Genomic DNA, 26251 nt, shown 5'->3' on the forward strand with positions numbered 1-26251 from the left:
ACAATCCGCAATACACTTTCATACTATGTAGAACTGGATCTCTTTAAATCTTCTCAGAGATACAAGATGGTAGCAGACGGCACAGCGGATCCTAAACTCAGATAAATTAATTAAAGTACACACGTGACGAAAAGGAACACCTTTTAATTGTCGGGAAAAAATGTATAAACGATAGCCAAACGTGTGGGGTGCTTTTTTGGCTCGACCCGCCGCAAAACTCGCACCCATTGCCGGATAGGCAGGAGACAGCAAATAAATCGTTCAAAAATGCTTTTAGTTCCATTTTCTTGCCCCAGAAAGGCAGAAGATTAGTTTCGCGTACTTAAACTCTAACGAAAAGTTGATTGTATTCCTTCTCGCCGGAATCTCTTCTTTAGCAGTAGAAAACTATTAGGAAACGTTGGATAACGCGATAAATGTGGATTTGCTTAGCATATGAAGGAAAACGTTAAATGTTTAAGCTGGAAAGACCAAACGCAGAATCTGTGGAACGGTAGAAAAGATGGGAAAAAACAGGATGTAGTGAAATGAATTGTTTGAAATAAGTCAAAAATAGTTTGAAAATATAAGATGAATTGATGAGTTGAGTGTTTTAGTTATGGTTCACTATATTTGTTACATTCTTTTTAGCCCTGATGCGTCCAAGAACGACTGTTTCATGCGTTATTTTATTTCCTCAAAAAGAAACGGCTAATTCGAATATGGTTGAGCGAGAAAAAACTTTGAAACAAATTCTTGTACACAAGAAGGGTTTGACAATCGATTTGTAACAACAATCGAATATGACTGAACCTTGCCTTCAAGTACCTTGGTGTACGTCAGATCATCAACTTTAGCGATTTGTTTCTGTCAGATTGTCAAATACCGGTTGTGTGCAGTGAGACCTACGAAAAACACTTTTCTTTTCGATTGCGGAATGTAAAAACGGCAAAAACTCAAGACTCACGATGGTATTTTACTTCACTAGCAATGTCGTTCAACCACCGGTGACGTTGTTCATGGGATTGGACAAATACGAAAGTAAGTTTGTTGTCACATTTGTTTTGCCTGAAACTCACTCTTCCTTCTTCGATCGTTAGACGAAGATCTTATAAAATGGGGCTGGCCGGAAGATGTGTGGTTTCACGTGGACAAAGTGTCCTCGGCGCACGTGTATCTACGGCTTGGACCAGGTCAAACGCTCGACGACATCCCTTCGACCGTGCTGGAGGATGCCTGCCAGCTCGTGAAGGCCAACAGCATCAACGGCAACAAGATGAACAACGTGGACATTGTGTACACAATGTGGGAAAATCTGAAGAAAACACCCGCCATGGAGGTTGGTCAGGTTTCGTTCCATCGAGACAAGGAGGTACGCAAGTTTCGGGTCGAGAAACGTAGTAACGAGATTATGAACCGGCTCAATAAAACCAAACGCGAGGAGTCTGTCGATTTCCGCGCCGAACGCGAAAAGCGAGATGCGCTCGAGCGCGCCGATAAGAAGCGGGCCGCACATGAGATAAGAGAGCGGGAGAAGGAGGAACAGAAGCGGCGCCAGGAGGAGGCGGAACTGCGGAGTTACAATTCGCTGATGAAACCAGAAAATATGAACACCAACTACGACGCCGGGAATGAGTCGGACGAGTTTATGTAGGTTGGAACGCGGCAAGAAAGGGACACGCGGGAGCGGTCCAACTAATAAATTATTGATTGTTTGGTTAAGAAAAACGGTACTGCGATCAGTGGTTGACTTTATCACATAAGTACAAGACTGGTTTATTCATTGAATGTTTTGGTAGTGGTTAAGTAATAAATTATGACCATTTTTGTTCTTAAAGGCTGACGTTGACGGCAGCGAGGGCCTCTCGAATCCACTGAGGAACTGTATTGTCGGGGAATCTAATGGCCATGTACGACTTTACAAACTCCGGGAATCGATCCTCCTGAATGGCGTCTCGCATGTCCTTCATTAATTTCAGCTGGAATGCCACGTTATGCACGCTCACGATGCTACAAGCGACCGGTTCCACGGTCACAATATGGTGCAGGTACGCTCGGGTGTACGTACGGCACGTGGAACAGTCACAGTCTTCCTCGATCGGTCGGCTGTCGTGCGCAAAAATACGTTGCTTAAGATTGATTTGCCCCGCCCGTGTTAAGGCACATCCGAAACGGGCCGTCCGCGTTGGGAACACACAATCGAACATGTCCACTCCTAGCGCAACGCACACGACAAGATCGGACGCAAAGCCGACCCCCATAAGGTAGCGTGGTTTATCCTCCGGCAGCAAATCGGTGCACAGATGAACCGTTCGCCAGAACTCGTCCTTACTTTCGCCTCCACTCAGTCCTCCGACAGCAAATCCACGCGTATCACGTTTAGTCAGCTCGGCGGAACAAACCCGCCGCAAATCCGGCTGCAAACCTCCCTGGACGATCGGGAAAATGCTCTGGTCATCGTTTCGTCCATGCGCAGCAATACTTCGATCCAGCCAGCGGATCGTCCGATGCATTGCTTCCTCGACGCGTGGCCCCGTTGTGGTTGTCTTGACAACATCGTCTAGTTGCATCATGATATCGGCACCGATGGCATTCTGTATCTCCATACTGCGCTCCGGTGTCAGCATGCACTCGCTACCATCGTACGGACTTTCGAACTTTACGCCCTGCTCGGTAATCTCGGCCAGCTGCAAAAGGGACACCATCTGGAAGCCACCGGAATCGGTCAGCAGTGCCCGGGGCCAGCCCATGAAACGATGCAAACCGCCCGCCTTTTCCAGAACCGCCGTACCGGGCCGCATACCTAGGTGGTAGGTATTGCTCAGCATTATCCGGCAGTCGAGCTCGAGTAGCTGATCCGGTAGGATTCCCTTCAGGGTTCCCTGTGTTCCGACGGGCATAAACACCGGCGTGTCAACATCCGCGTGCCGCACAGTCATTACACCGACTCGTGCCTTTGTAACACTGCACTTCGCTGACACGCGGTACTGCAACGGCGGACCTTTCTTTGCTTCTTCACTATTTACCGGCGTAGCTACTTGCGCTGCCATTGTCGATGCCATTTTACTAGAATAAAGTAGGCGCGCTGACACGTGCAAACCAGATGCAGCTGCGGTTTTTACTTGCGACGTAAACATCCAGCGATGCAGAACGCCCGGCAATTTTATTCGTGCCAGCTGCGTAGCATTTGTGGTTTTTTTCTGTATTGCGCAAACATTTGACAGAACCGGCATTGTCAGTTGCGTTTCAAAAATATTTTGTTATGTTGTCAGTGAAACCGTTGCGCAAAGTATCAACGTGTATTTCAATTGAATTATTGAACGAGAATATTTTGAAAACCTTAAACAAAATTATACGACATATCAGAATCGAATGAACATGTCCTCCATTCCCCAGGAAATAATGGTTTGAAGATGTCTTGCGTAAAAAGTACTATAAAAAATAGAAGAAGGGTATTGATTGATTGATTTTCAAAGCATAATTTTAAATTAAAATACAAATGGTTTAGCAAACTCGAACTCGGCACCAAAAACGGGTTTGAAATGCCAGCTGTCACACCGCGGGGCATCTGTCAACTGCAATCAAATCGATCCGATGCGCCACCTCAACGGTTCTGCAGCTCGCACGTTATCTAGACGCGGAATTCATCATCAGGGGTACTTTCCATCGGATGATTCAATCATTCCAAAGTGCTACACACAATCGTTCGCTGTTATGGTTCGGTTGATTGAAACGACGGATTTCCGTTTGCGGCGTGGCGTTTTCGTGAGTCACGGGCACGCCAGCAAAACGTAAACAATCACGCGTGCCACGCCGCTTTTTTCTCGCGCGCCGCTCTGATACGCAGAAGAGAGCAAAAGGTGACGCAAGCAATCACGCCACTATTTTCGTGCCCTCGTATTGGTTGGTTGTTTTGAACCGCGAGCATACGTTGGAAGGAGAGTAATGGGAAAAGGGGAGCGCGAGAGAGAAGGGGAGTTTGTTTCTTTGTCGGAGAGAAAGAGAACGGCAAAAACGAGCGAGGACACGTGTGCCTTTTGAAATCGCTTCTCGCAAACGTGTACGCTCGGGATTGGGATAAAAAATGTAATTCATCAATGAAATTGCATTACAAATGAAGAATCTGATTGAATACTGTGTACTTCGATGGCTGAAAATGACTTTCTACACCCAAACGATGTGACAAATGATTATTTTACCTAAACATGAGTCAATAAACAAAATGATGCAGTGCTGCGAAAACAAGATGAGATCTCTTTCTCTCACTCTCGTTCTCGTATTCTCAGAGAGTACACCTTTTTCCTCTCGTATTTTGCTGCTGCAAGCATCCGACTGCAGACTTTAAGCAGTTTGCTGTCAGTCGCTTGCTAGACCGTCGTCAACGTGGAAATGCTGGCAAATGAAACACGCATCATCTGATAACGGATTACGTTCTGTGTACGCTAGTTAAGATAAAGGTCTTCTTAAGTGGTTCGTGGAAAACAGAAATAGAACGGTACTTATTCGCCAATTCATTATTCATCCTTACCAAAGTCTCAAAGGTGGACTACGTGTACGCGTGGTTTGTTTGTGTGCTAACGAAAATAAGAAAATTGTGCAAAATTGGTACCGTACCTTTCACCGCTTTACTGATGATGAGGCTTTCTGCTCCGTGAAACCAGCGTTCCGTTTCCGTGCTCTGCGACGTATTCGCCCAAAGTGGAGTGGAATCAAATTCCTTGCGAAAAGTAAGCAAACGGAGATATGCTACCCGAAGGAGGTTAAAAAACGCGTTGCATCCTCCAAAAGGTTTGGCAGTAACAGGCAGTGAGAAGAGTTTTAGCGAAACCGGTGCAGTGTACGCGCGGTGTGAACATTTCTTGTGTGCTAGCGGAGGGAAAGTGCTTTCATCCTACATCGTTACCACCATCATCCACGTTCGCAAGAAGTACCACCTGCCCGTGTGGCCGGATTTTCAATCGAACGGAACCGCGAGGCACCAACAGCAGCGGCGAAATTCACATCACATTTTTGGTGAAAGAAGACGGTCGTTTGCGACCTCGCCTCAGTTTTGACGTTTCATCGAAGCGCGGATAGGGCGAGAAAGAGACGGAGCGCGAAAAGGTGTTCCCGGTGGTGAACGGAACAATCTTTGGCCAACGATTCTAGGTGTTGGCATATCGAAACGTCATCAGAGAAAACACCGTCATAATCAAAGGTACCGGGAAATAGGAAAAAATGTTTGCAACCATTGCAGCAGCTAACAAATGGATTAAAAATGCTCTTTATTGAGCCGGCTCGGGTCGGTTTTGAGTAAAAATAGACTCGCACCGAAGGGTAAATGTTGTTCTTTTTCCATTTTCGATCACCTCGATCGATCCCGCTGAATAACCCCACAATAAAACCCGTGTGCGTAAGCAGCGATCATCTCCCTCGTATGGTTCGGAAATACCTACGCCTGCGTTTGGGTAAAGCATCCCAAAAATGTGTTACATGATCCTTGCTTGCACAAACGCACGCAGTCTGTGGTCCCCGGAGGGGTGGATAGATGAGCCGTGTGGAGATGGTCGGTGTAGTGTACCGTATATCGTATGGGGATTTAAGATTTCAATTCGTTTTAATCTATGCTGCAGTTCGCTACTTCGAAGCACCGTCATGGGTCGCATGTTCACTAAAAAGTGGTCCGATGCCGACGTCATTTCCTTCGCCCTCAAGATGTGCGATTAGAACGAGAACAAAACAGGTCCGTCATCAGCTCGGTTGAATCATTTCTGTGAACAAGTAAATCCTCAACAAAGGAGGCGGTTCTGGGGAAATCCCCCCTCGTGGTACGTTGTTTCGATTTGTGCAACTCTATACCCCACCGCAAACCGTCATTGATTATCGACTGCTGCGACAAAAGAGTGCAGCTATGCAATTGCAAATTCGCTGCAGCTTTTGTAGGTCGACTGTCGGACCCGGTCGGCAGACATTCTCTTTCTGCAAAGGAAAGTTACCGCAACATGTTGTTGTAATCCTCACGAAGCGACAACAGCAGCAGCAGCAAAACCATCATCCGACGTTGGCCTCGATAAACTCTTGCTGCCCGGTGTGCGTACCGCTCAACAGCAACCACCACCATCAGTCGGGATAACCGGTAACCACGACGCAATCATACTGGCCGCCTTTGCCGGTCCGTAGTCCGCGCGCGCGAATATGGTCAGCGGATCGTACGATGCCGAATGCCGTACGGCGCAGGACCGAGCGTGCCGTGGAAACACCACCGCGTGCTGTGTTGGATGTATTTGTGTATGGGTTAAGCGAATACGATTTCTTACTGTTTGCAATAGATATTTTCCTATTTCTCTATGGTTGATTATTTATGTTTGAATTTTTTCCCGTAGCCCACAACAATTCGCATTTACTCAGCCACGCATACAGGCACTGGAAGCGAAGCCACCCGCGCCAGGTGGGAAAAATGGAGGAAATAGCCGAGCACCTTTCTTATGCTACATCCGCCAGCAGAATTGCGTAGGTGGAGGACACTTGCTTACATTGGTATTGGTGTCCCCAACGAACATAAACATACCTTTTCCCATCACATCGAACAACATACGGATTGATGCACCGACTATGGAAATGCCCACACACCCCATGCAAACGGCGCATACCGAAGGAGGTCACTAGCGCCCTTGGAGTGGTAGAAGGGGGAGGGTACGATGCCGGGTGGAGTTTTCGTTTGGCTGTGTGCGAGAGAGGAAGCGGTTCGACCTCATTTTTCGCATCACCGTGTTCGACTGGGCCCTCGTTACCCTTCCCTTTTGCTTGCCATCCGGTTGGGCTAAATTGTTTTTTTTTTTTTTTTTAACATTTCACTAGCCGGCTTGGATGGGGTTTCTTTTCGTTCCTAGGGACTTTTGGTCCCTTCTTTCACCGGTCTTTTTTTTCTTAAAAAAAGCATGGCCTACTCGTGCCTTATCTTAGGAACGGTTATCCGATGACAAAGAAACTTTCCAGTGAACGTTCAATATATTATTGAAAACATCTCAGAAAACGTGGACGTGAATGCGAAAAAAAGGCAAAAAGCATAATTCGCAGGCAACCTACACCCAAAAAGGATTCCTAATAACCTCATTATTGCGCAATAGACCGTGGACAAACTCAAAAAAAGACAAACTGATCCGCATGGGACTAGGATAGCAGTATACGCTCCATGTGTCTGCTCAATGTTCCTTTCTGACAAAAGCACGGCGGTAATTTTAAAGTTCACACGATACGTCCGAGTGACATAAAAATTATCGATTGAAAAGAAACCCCATAAGGCCCTTTGCGAAAGGTTCACCGGTGGTTTCCCATCGATTTGCATTGTGAGGAATACTTGTGTTTTTGAGCTCCCAACGCACGCTCCTGTTCGATACTGTACCGGTATTTTAATCCACTTATGCTTGGCTCCCTGTTTCATAGTGAAGGCAGCGAGCAATTTGCATAAAGAGAAATTCTACTATGCAGTTGTGTTATGCCGCATTCTGTAGCCTTAAGAAGCTTTTAAGGGAATAAACTATTTGAATGCAGTTTAACCTCCCTGCCATTCGCGAAACATGTTAGCCACTGTTGCGGAGTGGCAAAATACAAAGGCCAGATTATGCTTCGCTCGCGTCAGCCATCAACCGGAGCCACCAGGTAGGCCACGAATACACCCGGGAAAAACAATACAACCCCCAGCACCGACCGTCTTGGTTTGCGTGTTGTTTTCATCGACGATTGAATTAAGTATTAGCGGTATTTTACCTTTTCTTCCACCATCCGCCGTGTTACGCTTTGGTTGGCGTGTGTCCTCCTTATGGAACATTCCACAATCTTCGATTTGGACGACGGGGATTGGGGTGGTAAATGGCCCTCCACTCCGTACGTTACTCGCGTTACGTTGTGGCTTTTAGCAAACGTTTCTTCCGCTCCCGGTGTTGGCCGGTTATTTTCTTACCGACGACATTCAACGCGATTCCAATCGATTTCTTACCACAACACGCAACCTTGGTTTTGTTTTCGCGAAGTCCTGCTTAATTGTTTATTTTTATCTCCATAGCCTGCTTTGTTTTCTTGCACTTATTCAAGGGCAGCCTCTTTTTCAAACCCAGGGACGTACTCCAAACCCGGTGAAGGTTTACACTACTCTTAATTTGGTCATGGTTCGCTCCCTTCGATCGAAGAAGATAACACCAGCATCTTCACCTGATACGGGGGCTACTGAACCACCTTCGTAAACTCCACCGGAAGAGCCCCCCAGCATGACCGACCCATCCCCTGGTATTGAAACCTGTTTTGGCTTTTTTGTTGTTTATGCTCCCAAACCCGTTTTTCCTTCGTGTGCACTCTGCAATTTTTCCAGTCCAACCGCAATCTAAAGAACAGTGGGAGAGGTTATGGTACTGGGCCCCCATATACACAGTGTGCAGCCGGGTCCGTGAAACGGAACATTGATTTATAATTGCACATTTATGTGTGTTGTTCTTCGCCAACTCTGTGCTCTTTATGCGTAAATTTTTCGCCAAAGCAAGACGATGGCCTCCCGGGGAGTGGGATTTTTTTTCCACCCGTTCGATGCACGCGAAATGCAGTCTGCCATGGGAACAAAGCGAAGAACGATCACGTTCCTCAGATGGAAATGCTTGAGTTGGTTCTTGCAGTTGTTGTCTCGCGTTCATGATCGGTTGGAGGAAGAAAGAACTGTTTGTTTGCTTCTGCTTCGGTGCAATACTCTTTGATGCTCTTTTCTTTCTGCGGGGGCTCGCCTTGGAGCTCAAGAAGCAAAAAGATAGTATCAGTAATGATCGTGCTAGAGTAATCGTAGGAATGATTTGAACAGATGTACCGGAAGATAATTATTTTTGTTGGTTGATTTAACGCCGGTTTCACTGTACAACCAAAAAGTACCGATAGTTTCCTCTAGAGCACAGATGCCTTCGGACCGGGGATGAAACGTGGTCACAGAGTAGGACACTGCAACACTGGGGCACCATCTATATTGCCCGTGCTAGATGTGATAAACGAGTTGTTGACTCGCGAGAAGTTGTTTGCGATTGTGATATGGTACGTCGAACCTTCCAGATTATTTTCTTCTTGAGCTGCTCTTTTGAGCAAACACAAACTACCTCCTCTTCAAGTGGCCATTTAAAGTGCTAATTTTTATGACCTTTGCGTCCGGTGGGGTTGCGATCGTATGTTAACCAGTTTTGTTTTGCTTGATGAGGTTTATTATGGCATCTTTTACATTCTTTGCCCAAAGATAGATACCCAACGCATAAGACACAACCTTATGCAGTTGTGGATAAGCTATTCGACATGGTTAGAACCTGTTTAGTGCAATCGTTCATAATTGTTGCTTGTGGCATACAGCTTGTAATTGTCAACTTATGCATGTTCTTTGTAAAGACTTCGTGTTCTAGCTGTGAACATTTTCTGCGGATAATGTCCCTTAACTTTACATCGTTAAAATTCCTTTGGAATCATGGGTTTTCTAGCGTAAACAACGATTGACTTGTTGTTATAGGAAGTGTTTAAAACTCTTTTTGAACTGATCTGTCTGATCTTTTAATGCCTCTATGGCGAGGACGCAACCATTAACATATGCAATAAATGTTAAAACGTGAATATGTCGTAAAAGTAAATTATTATTACTAATAATCTCAAGAAAACAATCGAGTGTTTTATTGCTTATAGGTTTTCTAGTAAAAAAAACACGAGTCGTGACTATAACAGAAAAGTTTAAAAGAATTGTTAAACATTTTATTTTGAACATTGGATGAACGCGACAAGTTGTTAAAACAGTTTCCTACTTGTCGGCATAATGTTGAAATGACGGGCATTTTCAAAGTTTTTAAAAACAATTGACTTGTTTGTTGTGATGAAAAAATGTTTAACAACTTTGTCCATCTTTTTCTGAAAGTGTATAAAAATAGCCATAATAGTAGTCTTTTAAAGACTTTTTTCATAAAACCCTGCAATTTAACAAGGTTTTAACAGCCACAAATCAACTTATTTTTATCCTACAAACAACTAAAGCATGAAAGTTACGGATAGATTCAATGTTTCACTCGGGATGGATTGTTCCGTGCCGTACCATGTGAGACCGGGGAGAGGTATGTTGGGTTTCTAAAATTAAATTAACGAATGCAACGAAAAACTCGTCTGCGCTCTTGGTCGAGGAGGAAATACTTGAATGACTGAAGCAGTGAAAACACGTGGAAGGATCTGATCAATCTACGAACAGTTTGGTTTATCGATACAACTATTCGAGCAAACAGTTTACAAAGGTTGTTTGATAATGTTTAAAATCTTTGTATGATATGGATTACATTTAAAATAAACTTATGATTTCGATAAGAGGCAACGGTTTCGTTCAGCGTTTAGTATGGCCACAAAGTGTCGTTGCGTAACGCATAACGCGTACGAAAATCGTTCTATTTCTCGAGAGATAGAGCACGTGGGAGGAAAAATGAGTTTTATGATCGGTTGGCCGATGCACTTTAGTCCCAAACGATTTCAAGTATAGTGTTGTTCGCAGCAACAGCAACGCATATCCCCAGCATTCGCAACGAAACTGTGTACAAAATTGCGTTTATCGAGTGACCCGTCTTTTCTGCTGTTTTTTGAGTTTCCTTTTTTTATGCTGGATTCAAATAAGGAAGTTACAGTGCTGATTGATGGCAAACCGGATGGCAGCGGCGGATTCGTCACTCAACCGTCGTTCGGTCCGGCGTGCAGCACCACCTCGCGATCGCCGTGGGTCGTACGATGAGTCCAAAGATCGGTTGGCACGTACGCAAACACATTACCCTTCGCCCGTTCCGAATCTTCCCACCAGGTACAACCGGTTTTTTTTGTCCTCTCGCGGTGCAAACTTGCACAGACGTACGTTTAATGCTGGTTTTCTTTTTTAGTCCCATTTTCATCGCACTGTTTTTTTCCTCCTGCTGCGCCTTTAACCGCCTTCGTGTGTGCGTGTCACAACGTTTTTACTTGGGAGTAGCAAAGCATATATGTCGTCATGTAACGGCGTAACACCGCATCCACTTACGAGACGAATGACCTCGCCGGGCGCATGCTTCTGTCCAACGGACCGGGAGTAACTTGCGCGCCGAATCAACGAAGACGAAGGCGAAGGCGACGACGGCCGTTGACGCGCTAGTGTTGTCGCGGACCCATTAGGCGATCGTTAGTCTGCGATCTCGTAATCAGTAGGAAGGATTTTCACCTCGAACCGGGGCCGAGAAAGCAAGATGAAAATGGAAAGGCAATCTTCATCCATTTTCACTTTTAATTAAAGCTGTGTTTTCTTCTTTGGCACTTGGGCAAAGATTTTAATTTCCTTTTATTGCAGCTATAAACATATGCCATAGTTTTTTTTTATATTGCTCGGTATAAACTTCAACTGGAAGTTATTTCAGTCCTTTCAGTAGAAAGTTTGGCGAATGTCCGTTAGACTTCGGAAGGACTCGTAAAACATACACTCTGCAGAAGATTGCATGCACACAGAATGAGATGGCAAGATTAAGTGAAGCCTGTGTACGGCCATTTGCGTAATTACTGACAATTAAATATCGCTTACGCGATAGGGCTTATGGAGAGTTTGGTTGACCTGGTTTACCGCCAATCCTAAGAAGAGAACGCTGTTGCGTCAACAAACAACATTTTGCTAACGTTCAGCTGATAAGAGAGAGGTATCGTTTACTATTTGCTTCTAATTGGATGGTTTTAAAACTTCATGCGAATAATATGATCATGTGTGATTGATCGAAAAGATAGGATTTGTTTGAAAATAAAAAAAGAATGATTATTTAATTTTGTATTTTGTTCAATATGAACACGTGTTGAAATAGTCAAGAGGAAGCTTGCTACCGGACCTAACTATTTCCAATATGATCAATTCCTTTAGAATGCTAATTTCGTTTTCCAACCTGGCACGAGGGTCGATACTCTAGCATTCCGATGGGACGGCAATAGGGAATACATCTTCAAAACAAACCATTTTTTCTTCTAGACTATCTCCTTGATAACTCGTTCGAGAAGATTCGCATGATCGATCGATCAGGGGATAATTGGTGCCGTGTACCGTGTGTTGTTACATCATAAATATTGCACAAATCGAAACCAGTTTGAAACTGCCGTACGATTCGCAAGCTAGCCTAGTTCAAGCAGACATGAACCAATCCGCAATCTGGTCTTTTCATTATCGGTTCTTGAAAACATCGTTCTGCATCAAAATCTCGATCGTAATGTGCGTGTGGAACGCGCTTCTTCTCGCGTCCGCTGCGTTCTTGTCTATTCCCATCCCACGTTAACCTCAAAGGGGCAAAGTCCAACGGTCAATCAGCTGACTTCAGTGTAGCGCGGAGTTTTACCGTGGACCAGTGCAAAGTTTACTTAGCGTGCGCACTGCGATCACTTTAGCTTCCCCGCGAAGTAATCAAGGTGTTTGCGACTTTAGACCCTCAGGAAAGAGAGGGAGATCGAATGAAAGATGGGTCAATTGAAGTCGTTTGAGGGAACGAAAAATCATTGCCATTCCAGCATCCAGTCGTGGCCTCGGGTACAACCATCGATGTGACAGTCTCTCAAGTTCAAGTTCAATTGTTTGCAGCTCCTGGCCTCGGTCTCATGGCGTTGATGATCGAGCGTGTTGCTGGACGGCTTTGTTCGCTCGTTAACCGCCAGCAGCGCCAGCGAGAAGATGCCGATTGATCACGACTCCATGCCAGAGGATCCACGCGGCATGGAGCATAGAGGGGCTCAAGATGGATCAAACGATGGTTCCGGTGAGGCGCGTGGTACAAACATTCCGGTTTCAACCGGTATCCGTTAGTTGATTGACGAGCTGACCCCAAAACTGCTTGGGGTCTTCTTGTTGGTTGTTGAAGAAAATCGCAGAGTAGAGATCGTGGTTTCGGTGGGAATGATAATGTTTTCTATCGCCAATTTCAATGGGGAATCAATTTGTGCTTGTTGTTTGTGAAAGTCCAAACAGCGAGAAAGGCTTTAATCAAAGGGGATTTATGGTAAAAAAAGGTTGAATTCGTCAGTTGACGTAATGTATGTGCTCATTTGTTTCTTTTATGTATTTTATTGTTCATTTGCTTTTTTGTAAATTTGCTTCAAAAGTATATGTTGAATTCGATCGTTATGAAACGAAGATTGTTATAACATTGTACCAGACAGATGCAGAAACGTTGAAGGGCCTATCAGACTAATTATAGACCGTACACCCTTTACCCCTGATAAGCGGGATCGGGCTGGTAATCGAATGTTATGACCTTATCTACTTACTATTCGATCATAAATTGCGAATCGGTTCGAGTGTCAATGACAGATTAGAAGGTTCGTTATGCCCGGCATCAATTGCTTCCATTCGTGTTGCATTTATTAGCGTCTTCTCGATGTTTTGTTGGTAAACACTCGGCGTCGATCGTCGACTGAGACACCACTCGAGACACGGTACCGGAAGCGTTGCTTTCCTCAAAAGGGGAACGATCTAATCTTGGTGCTAATCTTGTTTACCTCGTACAGTTCATCCTCCCCGAACACGACCTCAGACACTTCCTTCCTCGTTTGGTGGGTGGTTTTCTACCCCCACTTCCGTTATCTAATGTGCGCTAATTGCGATCGTTTGAACTTTGATCTTGCTAACATCGAGACGGTTTGACCCGTGGTGGCGCCATCGTGTTTGTATGATCGATCGATTAAATCGAATCCGATGTCGATCGTTCCCTTCACTGAAGTGATCGTGTTATCGTCGTTCAAATGAACCTTGACCGGAACCAGAATGAGGCAATTGCTTGGCGCTTTCCTTTGTGGTGACAAGTTGAGCGAGTAAAGTGGTTTGTATGTTTGAAGCACTATCGAAGGGGACAATGAAAATGCCACTTGAAGGTGACAGCTTGTACCTGAAGAAGAAATGTAGCGCTTTGTAAGAAACCCTTAGTCAGCGAGTAGAAAGGTTGAGCCCAGCATTATGATTGATTACTATAACGAAAGTTAACAAACCACTTAACCGAAGGAAAAAGAATGATTCAGAAATGGAAAGATATATCAATTAAATCTTCATAATGTTTTCTCCATGCATGAGGTAGGATGTTGATGGTAAAGTTTTCTCGAGGATTTGTTGAAAATAAGCTTCAAAATCGATACCGTTCGTCAATCGACTTTGTTTCGTTAACCATAATAATAGGTATTACTTCCACCTGGTCCTACATCATTCTTTCCTAACTTACCAGCCTACTAGGTGGATCATCAACTCTTTAAGCTTTTTTTGTGTGACCGTTTCCGCTCACGTGTCCTTGTGATGCATTATTCAAAGGATGAGGATAGCTTCATTTCTTTACGTCGACCTTACTTGTACCATTTTGAAAGCTTTCGCTTTCCATCGTAATGAATTATTGTCTGTTGGGTGTTATATGGAGGTGTGGGCGCAGAACTATCTGTATGATTTGTGGTAACGTGAGTGGGTACCATTCCCATTAATAATATAGTACCATTATTAAATAACTAGGCACATAGGAAGGGTGTTTTTTTTTCAATTGGTTTGTTCGGCTATCATGAGAGTGTAATTATTTTCTTATAATTACGATGCGGAACGCACTTGTTTTATTTCCCAGTTATGGATTCTGATTGGTTATTATCTTAGTAAATGAACAGAGGAACACATTTTATAGAGTTGTTAATGCTTAACAAGGGATAAGGGATAAGCTTCTTGCGATGTTTGATATGTTTGATCAATACGGCTGTACACAAAGACATTGAGAGTTGCGAAAATGGTGTGAATCATTTGAACCTCACTTGGCTAACATTGGCTAACAAAAAAAGGTTTCTCGCATGATGAGTCACAACAAAGTTATTATCTTTTTGAAACGTGCTTTGCGGCTGAATTGATATCTTACGCTATTTATTTGTGAGTAACAATGATTCTAGGTTTTAAAACTAAAACAAAACGGTCGGTACCTTCTAGTCGTTCTACAAGCGTGCGAAACAATACCTGATCATACTTTATACTTCCCTTCCCCCAGTAGAGAGATAAGTAATTTTATTACTTTGATTTATTTACTTATGCTCATACGTCAAGCGAATGTCGGGGAAAATTGGAGAGATCATTTCGCATCATTTACTTTTACCATCGGTCGGAAGTGGGGCTTGAACTCCAGCGCCATGCAGTGGACGTTCGTACGTGACCGGGCCAGGTTTATCTCCCGACCCCCCACTCACCCAGATGTTGGTGTGTATGTGCACGGTACGTGTGTACGATCGTAGTATGTATGGACCAACCAAGCTCCACTCTGGTAATCTCACACAACCCCCCTGGTGCACTTTGTACCTGTGCCACGTGATGCGCGTGCGAGTGATCATTATGGCAAATTACTCGCCACAAACGACGACCACAAGCACACACAGGCAGCAACCCCTCGATGGGGTAGATGAAGGGAGGAAGGGTTTGTGGCGGTTCTAATGATGGACTTCCAGTAGGCGCGAGTGCCTAGAAGATGAGGAAACAACATCTGACAAGATGTAGCGACTCGGCGTGAATTGCAGCTTATCTCACCTCGGCCACCTCGACTGACCGTCGCCTTTGCTCACGTCTTTCATTCCGGCCTGAGATCATCGCACTTCTCTTATCGTTAAGTGTGCCTGCGAGGAACGCAGCATGCAACAGGTCGCGCCTCAACTGCAAAGCTCAATTTGTGTTCATCTACTTTGCTAGAACAATCGAATTATGATGGCGGCAACAACCTATGTGCTGATTACACTAACATTCATTCTATCATGTTTATTCTGAACGTAGGAATCGGGCCACAAAGTCCCACCAGTGGACTCGAGAGACATGCAAGAAAGGGAGGAAAATTGTGCATTGGACTTTGAATGTCTCGGAAGATTGTCCAACATGGACAATAGATAATCCCCTAGATCTCTAGGGAGAGGGAGATATACCATGCGGAAGGAAATTGAAAATTGACCCACATTTCTTGCCCAACAACCTCTTCAACTAACGGCTTATTTTAGTGTACCTTTTGATAAGGTAAGCTTGTACTGTGTCGGTGCTCACATGTATCAATGTGAATACAAAGTGGCCAGCATGAGGTGTGGGTTTCTTACGGTTGTAAGCAACTAATAGAACCCTCCAATATTATTTGAGTAATGATTCCATTTAGTATGTTTTGAACATGCAAAAATTCTGTGTGTTTAGAGGCATGGTGTAACAAAATGTAGATACAACAAAGTTTCTGAACATGTACTGCATAAGGAAGTACTTGCTTGGAAACAAAATCCTTCGTAAAACCTAGTGCTGGAAGGGTATTTCCACACGCTTCCTGATATCCTTTCCATAGTAGCTGTAGGAAGAAAATAATTAGGCTCCACTCTTCCGGGGCACGATCAACGAGCTTGATCGTTATATGTCATATGACCATAATAACCCTTCAATCGAAACATACAGGGCATTTTTATGGCCTTTAGTGGAAGGGGGAGCGTATGTCGAGGGACTAATTACTTTTTACGCACCGATTGGCGTCATTCGTACGCTGGCGGTTGAATTGCAAGCATTGCCTAAAAACTAAGCGAGAACTCTACGAAAAAATTAGATTAACTGATTTACGTACGTTGGATGTTGCTGTGTCTCTAGTGTTGCAGATGGTCATCTAGAAATATATTAATGCCTTTTTTTTGTTTTCTCCATATCGTTTTAGTTCGCAACAACATCATCCTTTGGACAGAAGTGTATCGAACCTCTTGTGCTCTGTCTTCCCTCTGGACGTAATAAAGGTAGACAACAGCGATACACGCGCGGCTGCAAAGTGTCGGCGATCGTTCTTATGCGTTGCTTGCCCATCATTTGTTTGCCACCGTTCATCACGCACTGACCACCATCTTGTGTGTACGTACGTCCCACGTGCTGCTTTTATCGAGGAAGTGGCAACAGAGTCCGTGTCGATCGTCCATTGATCATCATCACCCCATCGTCATCCTTTTGTAAGGGGTGTGTGCATTGTCCTTGTGCTGGGTCCTTAAAAGTTAGTGAAACGGAGAAACAATAGTTAACGTCGCTGTATTTCAGTGTGCATCACACCAAGAGGAGTCACCCGACCGAATTTCGGGAGGAATAGTTTATATTTGTATGTTAGTTTGTTGTTCACCTCCACAGTCGTGTATCGTCCAAGACCATAACGGGTAGTGTTGAGTGATAAGGAGTTAAACAAAAAGATACCCGCTTGAGGGGTTTTAAAAATTTAAGTGGAGTGCACCCTTAAGTAGTTCGCACAACCGCGGTAACGTTGTGTTGGGTGGGACGGCATCGATATTTCTCCTTACTCCAAAATGTTCATCGAGGAGGACAGCAAGTAAGTGTGGCCAACGTTGGTTAATAGATTTGGCTTATTTTTGGTTTGCAATTTTTCTTCTTGTTTGTTTTTGGTTCTACTTTAAAATTATGTACAATACGATTAAAACTCCTAACGAACTAACTGAGTAAGGCTCCGCTAATCTACTACCTAACGCTGGACTGAGCGAGCGAACCGCCCTTCAGTCAAGAGTGAATAACGATCAAATCCTCTTTTTTCTGTTCCTACAATCTCTTTCGCCTACGTTTAGCACTAACTTGCATGACAAAATGAGAAAGCTGTAAGAACACACAGTTTTCTAATAATGTTTTTTCCGTTGTAACTTTTTTTTAGCTATTAGTGTCCTTCATTCGCACGTTGCTTTAGTTTTTCTACTTCAAGTAGCCTTAAATCACTGCTATCTTTTACCATCTACTAAGTAACTTTTTTAGCCATAAGTATCCCTCATTTGCTTTAAATCACTACTATCTTTTACCATTAACTTAGAGCAATAAACAAGAACACTGTAGACTTCTGAGCGTTGTTAGGAATCAACCACACCAAACCGCGTTTAGTGTCTAACCATCAACAAGTGCACGTGTTCACGAGCTTTTTATCTGGGTGGTGTAAGTTATTTTATCTTATCACGTTCGTCGTTATGTTTGATTCATCGACGAAGAAACATCAAAAAGCGGAAAGAAGTTCCAAAGGTTAACTTTCTCGAAGGGATTCTTCGAACGTTTATCTGTTCGGTTTTTCCTATACAATTTGATTTTGTTTCTTCTAGCTACCGGCACGTTGGCTACATAATCTTCGTGTCGCTTAAATCCCGTCGATAAGGGCCTGGGTTCAACACGCGTGAAGTGATATGAGATGGCGCGCGACAGGAAATGCACCAGGCACGGACAGAGGTCACATTATGAAGCCGACGACAGCACAAACCGATCCCGTCGTTGATATTTAGGCCTCCGGTGGGTCAGAGTCCAACCCCTTAATAGACCCCGTGCAGTGAACCACGTGATTGTTATCGGCATGTGAACGTTGGAAAACCTCTCAGAAGTCTCGGAGAAGCAAGAGGTGGAAACCAAGAGCTCCTCTCGGTAACATCAACTGACGGTGAAATGCAACCCAAATATATACCACTCGGTTGCCTAGGGTCTCACTGAGACGATAAATGTTACGTTATCAGTCAATGATACTCGATTTTTTTTATGCCTGCGCCGGCTGTAACGAATTGAATCGGGACCCGTAAATCACGTCAGGCGATATAAATTGCGATTTTAACAAATCCGGTTACAGTAGCGCATGTCCATCGCGTTTGTCGCAGGGGGTAGCTTTGTTTTATGACACTCCATTCTTAAATTGCCAACCCCCGGGTAAATCGCACCCGCTCGATCTTATCCAAGCAACCGGTGTAGCTTTAGGGGAACGATAAGCGATAACGTAGGATTGTTAGCAAAAATTGATTACGTAACGGGTTGGCGCTGGTGGTGGTGGAAAGGCCGTCGTTAAAGGATTTGCGAAATAAAAAAACAACAATCGAAAGCCACACATCAATCGAATTTTTGAGTGACGCAAGGTAACCGAACAATCGCGCACGCTTGTCGGCTTTATCTTATCACAAATGTGCCGCGATCACGAAAAATCTTAGTACAATCCCGTCATCTGCAACACAGGACGGCCGGTGCCTGCGCAGAGAACTGAGGGTTATCCTAATCCGTTCCAGACCATTGGAGAAGATCCGTTAACATGTTCCCACATTTCCCATACATCGAGGGAGCTCCCCGGGGATACCGTTTGATGTCACTACAGAAAAGTTGCTGAATGTCCAAACACATTTTCGCAATCCTCCTCTTCTTGCTCCCGTCCCTAGAGCTTATCGTGTATCTATTGGGTATCCCCCCACCAACTTCCCGCGTGGTTTAGTGCAAGGTTAACCATTATCTGTACCGTGTGCACCGATTAGAGGGGACTTGCTGGATAATGTGCAATGTGGCGAAAGGAACAGGGGAAGGGATAGATAACATTTGGGAACGATAAGTTTCCCGGGAGACACACAGCATGGTAACGCAAGTAACCCTTGCCACCATGCTCCTTTCCCGTCACTGTGTCCTATCGGTGTATCTTGCATATCGCGAGGGATAAACTGGATTTTGCGTTTCTTTCCGTTTTTCCCTTACCTTCTTGGGCTCGGTTTGGCTTTTTATGTTTATGACCGGACCGGTGCACCGATCAGTTCGTGGTTCTACACGCTACGGTGCGGTGGTTTTTCGGCAGCGTCTCTCCTCCCGCTTCGGTTGCCCGGTTTCCGCTCGGTTTTGTGGCCTCACTTGCTCTTCGTTTGCTAGCACAAGTGCACTTGCGGTGCAACACTCCTACGGTCTGTGGATTCAAGTTCTGGATCAAGTATTGACTCGTACGCCATCGGTGATTGCTGAAGTGAAAAAGCAACGCGCGCGCAAGGATGAGCCAGTATAATAAAAAGTAAGAGTTGCCTAGGTGACGAGATCCCACCCAGATCCTAGCAGTTTCGCTTGCTACGATATGTGTTTGAACTGGAACGATGTTTGATCAGCGTAAAGGAAGCTTAGACCATGTGTATCGATGATTAACGTACAGATTTGTTAAACTTATCGTAAATATGGTTTCGACTAAAAATTAAAGTTTATTCAGAAAACGTGATAAAGTGTTTGATAGTTAGAATCTATACAAGTAGCATCTAGTAGCCTGCTACTAGCATCGAGAAGAGGAAAAATGGTAAAAGATCGGGAATTGCACAATCATCGGGAAAATATGCATGCTACTTTTGATACCATGTTTTAACTTATTTAACCTTTAATTTCTGTAACAAAATAGTCTTTCAGTATTTTCAACTAACACAATTTCTTTTGATATTAGTTCTTTAATGGCTTGTTCTTCGTCCTGCAGTAGTGTTCATCCACGCACGTTCATCTATTCTTTGCACCAGTTTCGTGTTTAACTTTCTTGTGCAAATGATGGTTGTTGTGGTTCTCATTGGTTCTTTTTTGTTACATTTTCCCCCTCAACGTCTCATCATTGCAGCATGGAGAGCGTCTGGGTGCAGACGGCCATCGGGGCGATCAAGATCATCACGATGATGTACGACATCATCACGATGCCGATCTACCTAGTCATCCAGCGGCCGTGGAAGCGGAGGCAGCTGGCACGCCGAGTGAAGGTAAGCAATTTCGGTTCCTGCGTGCGGGGAAAGCGTGGGTATCCTTTTTACCCATAGTAGTAGGTCTCCCGTCATAGCTTCAGGATCGTGTATCGCAGCCTACTTACGGCTTAGTGGTTCGATCAGCGAAGTATCCCAAGTGCGTCACTACTTGGATCAACATAGAAATCGGCTAGGCAACTGTTTCAATTTAAAGGATTACGAACAATTGAGTGCTGATAACCAAAGAAAAGCCGGAGACAGAAATGCCCGCTTCCAAGCAAAAGTTCCCGTGACTGCCGGAGATTATCTTTGACATTTTTGATATACGAAAGAGGTGTGGATTACTTTTCCATCGCTTAAGGGTTATTTTTACTGCCTTTTTTCATACGGGCTACAACATACCGAAACTTATCACAATCAAATTTATCTAAAGCTCTACGTTGCTATCACACACCTCCATAAAAACAACCCGGTGCCGTGCGTATTTCTACTGCAAATTTGTTGACTCGTGCCTGATTGTTGCTTATCTCCAGCTAGCTCTCCTGTGTGGTAGTAATGTAGTAAAAAATATATTTACCACTAAACCTATTTACCAGAATGCTCCAGAGTTCGAAAGAGCTTATGCCACTGATTCCCAACTATCAAATTTCTCTGGCACGATTTAGAAAACCAGTGGGTGCTTTCTAAATTTTTGTTAATCCAACTGACCCTTTCATGAAATCATGCATAAATAATATGCATCGGTTATTTTTCCCTTTGGCGATTCGCAAAGGGCAAAGGGTTTACACCTGGAAAATCATGATAATAAATCTTGGGTTTGTGAATGATTGCTAGCGCAATTCACAACGTTATTTGTATATGCTGTTTTGCAAAAGGAAGAAACACCAAAGGGAAGGGAGAATTGCGTAAAATCCCTGTGAGCAGTTGGATGAATTTTTAGCTGACTCGCTTGCGATAAACAATTTATTAGCACGTGCCCGCGAGAATACGATATCGGACGCGATGGAATGTTTAAATACGTCCCGTGCAAAGTACGGATTAGCTCCGTAGCTTACCCCCCTGCCCCAATGGCAAACCGAGAGGAAGGCGCTTATCTATTTTGCGCAGGATGACTTTCTCATACTCTGTGCGTGATAGAAAATTCGTTGGCTAGCTAATCCGCATGTGCACTGATTGATTTTCCCGATTTTTGTTCCCTTTCCCCACAGGCTAAGGTCATTCAACAGGATGCCACCTCGATCACATACCGGTCGGTGGATACGCCGGGTGAAATGCACGTCAAGATGATGCAGAACAACATCGATACGCTCGAGCGGATGTTTAACTTCGTCACGAAGGTGCACACGACCAAGCGGTGCATCGGTACGCGGAAGATCCTGGGCGAGGAGGACGAGATGCAGCCGAACGGGCGGATGTTCAAGAAGTTCCGCCTGGGCGAGTACATGTGGCGCAACTTCATCGAAACGGAGCACGCGGCCGCCTGCTTCGGACGCGGACTGCGCGAGCTCGGCCAGCAGCCAAAGCAGAACATCGTGATATTTGCGGAAACGCGCGCCGAATGGATGATTGCGGCCCATGGTTGCTTCAAGCAGAACATGCCGGTGGTAACGATCTACGCCACGCTCGGCGACGACGGGGTAGCGCACGGAATCAACGAGACCGAGGTGACGACCGTGATCACGTCGCACGAGCTGCTGCCGAAGTTCAAAACCATACTAAACGTCACGCCGAATGTGAAAAAGATCATCTTCATGGAGGACCAACTGCACCCGACCGAGACGACCGGCTTCAAAGAGGGCGTCGAGATCATTCCGTTCAGCAAGGTCATCGAATCGGGCAACAAGAGTACAATCCGTATGTATTACATTACTCAAACTCAGGAGCAACGGTAACGAGGATGGTATTAATTTTGGCTTTCGAACGTTGTAGCTGGATCTTCTCCGACGGCCGACGATACCGCCATCATTATGTACACCTCCGGCTCGACCGGTACGCCGAAGGGTGTCCTACTGTCGCACGCCAACTGCATCGGCACGATGAAGAACTTCTGTGATATCTTTAAGATCTACCCGGACGACGTGCTTATCGGTTTCCTGCCCCTGGCGCACGTCTTCGAGCTGCTGGCCGAGAGTGTCTGCCTGCTGACCGGCGTCCCGATCGGCTACTCGACACCGCTCACACTGATTGACTCAAGCAGTAAGATCATGAAGGGCTGCAAGGGAGATGCGACCGTGCTCAAACCAACCTGCATGACGTCAGTGCCGGTAAGTGTTGACGACTAGCAGTTCGCCACTAACCAGTGGTACAAATCCACGATTTTAACACTTCTTTCTCTCTTGAACCGGAATCCCTTTAGCTCATCCTCGACCGAATTTCCAAGGGTATCAACGACAAGGTGAACGCAGAGGCACCCATGAAGAAGGCATTCTTTAAGTTCGCGTACGGTTACAAATCGAAATGGTGTGCTCGTGGCTTCCAAACTCCGCTGATGGACAAGTGAGTTTGTTTATTCGGAACCGTTAAGGTGAAAGATACTTACGGGCAATTTTTCCCCTATTTGCAGAATCCTGTTCAAGAAGATCGCCAAACTGCTTGGTGGCCGTATCCGTAGCGTACTTTCCGGTGGAGCTCCGCTAGCGCCAGATACTCACGAGCAGATCAAGCTCTGCCTGTGCGTCGATGTGATTCAGGGCTACGGACTGACGGAAACCACGGCCGGAGCGGCAGTAATGGACAGTAAGTAGTCGCTAAAGTCGAGGTTACTTAAAAGTTCGATTCATTTTATCATTTTCTTTCTTCTTTTCTCACGTAGAATGGGATATGGAGTACAGTCGGGTCGGCGCACCGTCGTCCAGCAATGACATCCGGCTGATCAACTGGGAGGAGGGTAACTATCGCGTCACGAACAAACCGTTCCCGCAGGGTGAGATCGTTATCGGTGGCACGACCGTTTCGAAGGGTTACTACAAACTTCCGGGCAAGACGCAGGAGGACTTCTTCGAGGAGGACGGCCAGCGATGGTTCCGCACCGGTGACGTCGGTGAAATTCATCCCGATGGTGCCCTCAAGATTATCGGTTAGTTAAACGCATAGCCATCGGCTAGTTGGAAGACGTTGGTGAAAATGTTTCCTCTTTTTGCCCTTTCTCGTGTGCAGATCGCAAGAAGGACTTGGTGAAACTGCAGGCAGGCGAATACGTGTCACTCGGCAAGGTCGAATCGGAACTGAAAACGTGTCCCGTGGTGGAAAATATCTGCGTCTACGGTGACTCGACGAAGCAGTTCACGGTGGCACTGGTTGTGCCGAACCCGAAGCATCTGGAGGAGATCGCCGAACGTTTGGAGATTCGTGGCGTCGAGTTTGAAGCCCTTTGCGATAATAAGAAACTAGAAAAGGCCGTCCTACAGGAGCTTGCTGAACATGGGCGCAAATGTAGGTTTAATTACTACAACCTTTCTTTTCGATTTTGTACAACCGCTAATGCCGCAACCTTTTTTATCAATCCTCTCCATGGGTCGTGTATAGGCAAACTGCACCGTACCGAAATTCCCGCCGCCGTACACCTTTGCAAGGACATCTGGACGCCCGATATGGGCCTGGTGACGGCCGCCTTCAAGCTGAAGCGCAAAGACATCCAGGAGCGGTACCAGGCTGAGATCAACAAAATGTACGCATCGTAGATGCTTTAGGCAGTACCACGCAGCAACCCGCGGTGTAGCAATGAGAGCTATTTCTTCCCATCCGTTAAAACAATCCGGCCGTCGTAGTAGCCCGTTGCAGCAACACTACTTATGAGATAAGGTACATCCAAGAGTTCAAATGACACCACAACAGCACGACGAGTAGCAACAAGGGAAAGAAAACGTGCATTGAAACGAGCGTACCTTAGATTGATTGCTGTGTTTTTAGCGCCCAGGTCACTTTGGTATCCAAATGGCTAGTGGGTACGATGTGCTGAACTCATGAGTCAAAACACAAACACCAAATTGGCACCAGAACGGGTGTGTGTGTGTGTGTGTACCGAAAGATGATTGGCGCTGGAAGTTTTTGGTCAAAATCTGCCGAGGACTAGAAGTGGAAGAGAAAGTGCATTAGATGGACCGCGGTGTAACATCGGGTTAGTGGTTGACGACGGTCATACGTTTCTTGTGTGCAAGTGTTACCTTTCGTAAAGCCCTAGAACACTAGTCGGGAGGAATGAGTTGAGTGTTTTGTTTTTCGTTTTTTTTTCGTTTCTAATTTTTGGCTAGTTATAATTATTTTTCCTTGTAGACAGTTCCTTTGTTGATACCGAAGGAAAATAGTGAACAAAATCGGAAGAAAGAAGGACAACCTTTCTTCTGACCTACTTGGTATCCTTGCTTGTTGAAAGGATCATTCGCACTGCTAGATGGTTAGGAAAGAGTGTGATTTTCCTTGGTTTTGTTGTGTGTAGCCGGTTGGAGTGAAATTCATTTCACAGCTACGTTGCAAACAATCAAACTCTTGACCAGAGCGCAAAAGGGAACGCGGCAAAATTTCCCTGCCACTACCATCTCGCGGGCATCGAACGGATGCGGCAGTGTTTGTACACGCGTCGACATGTATAGACTGTACGTAGGGGGTAGAAAATAGACTATTAGCAAACCTAAACCCAGTTCCTCGCGAAATCTGCTTCGTTTGGAACTGTAATGAGAAAAAATTAATCAACTATAAGAAAAAAAAACAAGTTTAGCAGCAAATAAACAATAGTGAAATTGTTTCCTACCGACTCTTTCGCCTATCTTTTTCTGTACATCACTTTTTCTTTTTGTTTCTGTCCTAGCATCTGCATTTGACTCTATTTCCATTTCTTCCTATGCTTTCCATCCGGATGTCTTGAAAAGCTGCGTTAGGTGCTTTCCCCGATTGTTTGTTCGATCATTAGGATACAAAAAGATGTATAAAAACGAATAAAAAGTGTACCAGTAATAAATTATTGTTATAATAATAAAGTTAGTTTAGCTCACAGGTGAAATCATGCGGTATAAAACAATTAATGAAAACCAAACACTAAAAACACCGCGTGCGATAGGAAAACGGATGAAGGAAAACAACATGTAAATGAATTAGGCAACGATGCACGGTGCACGAGAAGCATACACAGATTCTTTTTTTCAATTTCGTTACGCGCACCCGTCATTTTTAAAGCACACCAGGGAATCGGGAATAGAATTCAGCAAGCAGCGTTCCGGCAGCGCGAGTTTATTGTTGCTTGGTTAGGCTAGTATAAACGAAATATAGGGCAACTTATCTTACCGTTAAGGAAGCGGTACAAGTACGCCCGCACATTGGTGTATTGGATGCTCTAATGCTTTATAAGGTGGACACGAAGGACTTCAATTAGACTCGAGGCTAGAATTCGATCGGCAATCTGTAAATAGAGACGAGAGAGGGTGAGGTAGTGGGTTGGGCTTAGTAATCGATATAACTATATAATTATATGACGCTCGGCAGGAGAATTTTGTATATAAAGTCGTTAGTTAATTACGATAATGCTTTATCTGTTTTTTCAACGTTCATTTCATTGTTTATTCTAACATCGCGTTTGAGCACGTCGAACGAAACCCCGGAAGAGAGATGGTGCATTATAGCGGATAAAATACTTGCCGGGAACGGGGATTGGGTAGAGGGTTAACTTATGGTGGCAAATACGCATACAATAAATAGAAATTTCACTATTCTCATCCGATGATGGAAGAAAAACAATACCATAGGGACTGTAGGGATATCAGTACGCAAGACCATATAGGGGTAG

General features: G+C 44.9%; 3 protein-coding genes across 3 annotated transcripts; 2 read left to right on the forward strand and 1 right to left on the reverse strand.

Annotated features, from left to right (window-relative positions):
* Positions 1–877: 877 nt before the first annotated feature.
* On the forward strand, positions 878–1736 carry LOC131289886 (coiled-coil domain-containing protein 25). Its single transcript, XM_058319226.1, has 2 exons — positions 878–1020; positions 1080–1736. Exons 1-2 carry the CDS (start codon positions 948–950, stop codon positions 1631–1633), a joined length of 627 nt encoding a protein of 208 aa, XP_058175209.1. The 5' UTR covers positions 878–947; the 3' UTR covers positions 1634–1736.
* LOC131289885 (queuine tRNA-ribosyltransferase catalytic subunit) lies at positions 1725–3163 on the reverse strand. Its single transcript, XM_058319224.1, has one exon. It carries the CDS (start codon positions 3114–3116, stop codon positions 1812–1814), a length of 1305 nt encoding a protein of 434 aa, XP_058175207.1. The 5' UTR covers positions 3117–3163; the 3' UTR covers positions 1725–1811.
* A 14072-nt stretch (positions 3164–17235) lies between these two features.
* On the forward strand, positions 17236–24519 carry LOC131289755 (fatty acid CoA ligase Acsl3). The gene is made up of 9 exons (XM_058319063.1): positions 17236–17315; positions 20358–20493; positions 21684–22329; positions 22405–22739; positions 22832–22971; positions 23039–23211; positions 23288–23551; positions 23632–23907; positions 24001–24519. The coding sequence occupies exons 1-9, from the start codon at positions 17293–17295 to the stop codon at positions 24153–24155; spliced, it is 2148 nt and encodes a 715-aa protein (XP_058175046.1). The 5' UTR covers positions 17236–17292; the 3' UTR covers positions 24156–24519.
* The last annotated feature ends 1732 nt before the right edge of the window (positions 24520–26251 follow it).

The sequence above is a fragment of the Anopheles ziemanni genome, chromosome 3 (genome assembly GCF_943734765.1).
Source record: "Anopheles ziemanni chromosome 3, idAnoZiCoDA_A2_x.2, whole genome shotgun sequence".
NCBI lineage: Eukaryota > Metazoa > Arthropoda > Insecta > Diptera > Culicidae > Anopheles > Anopheles ziemanni.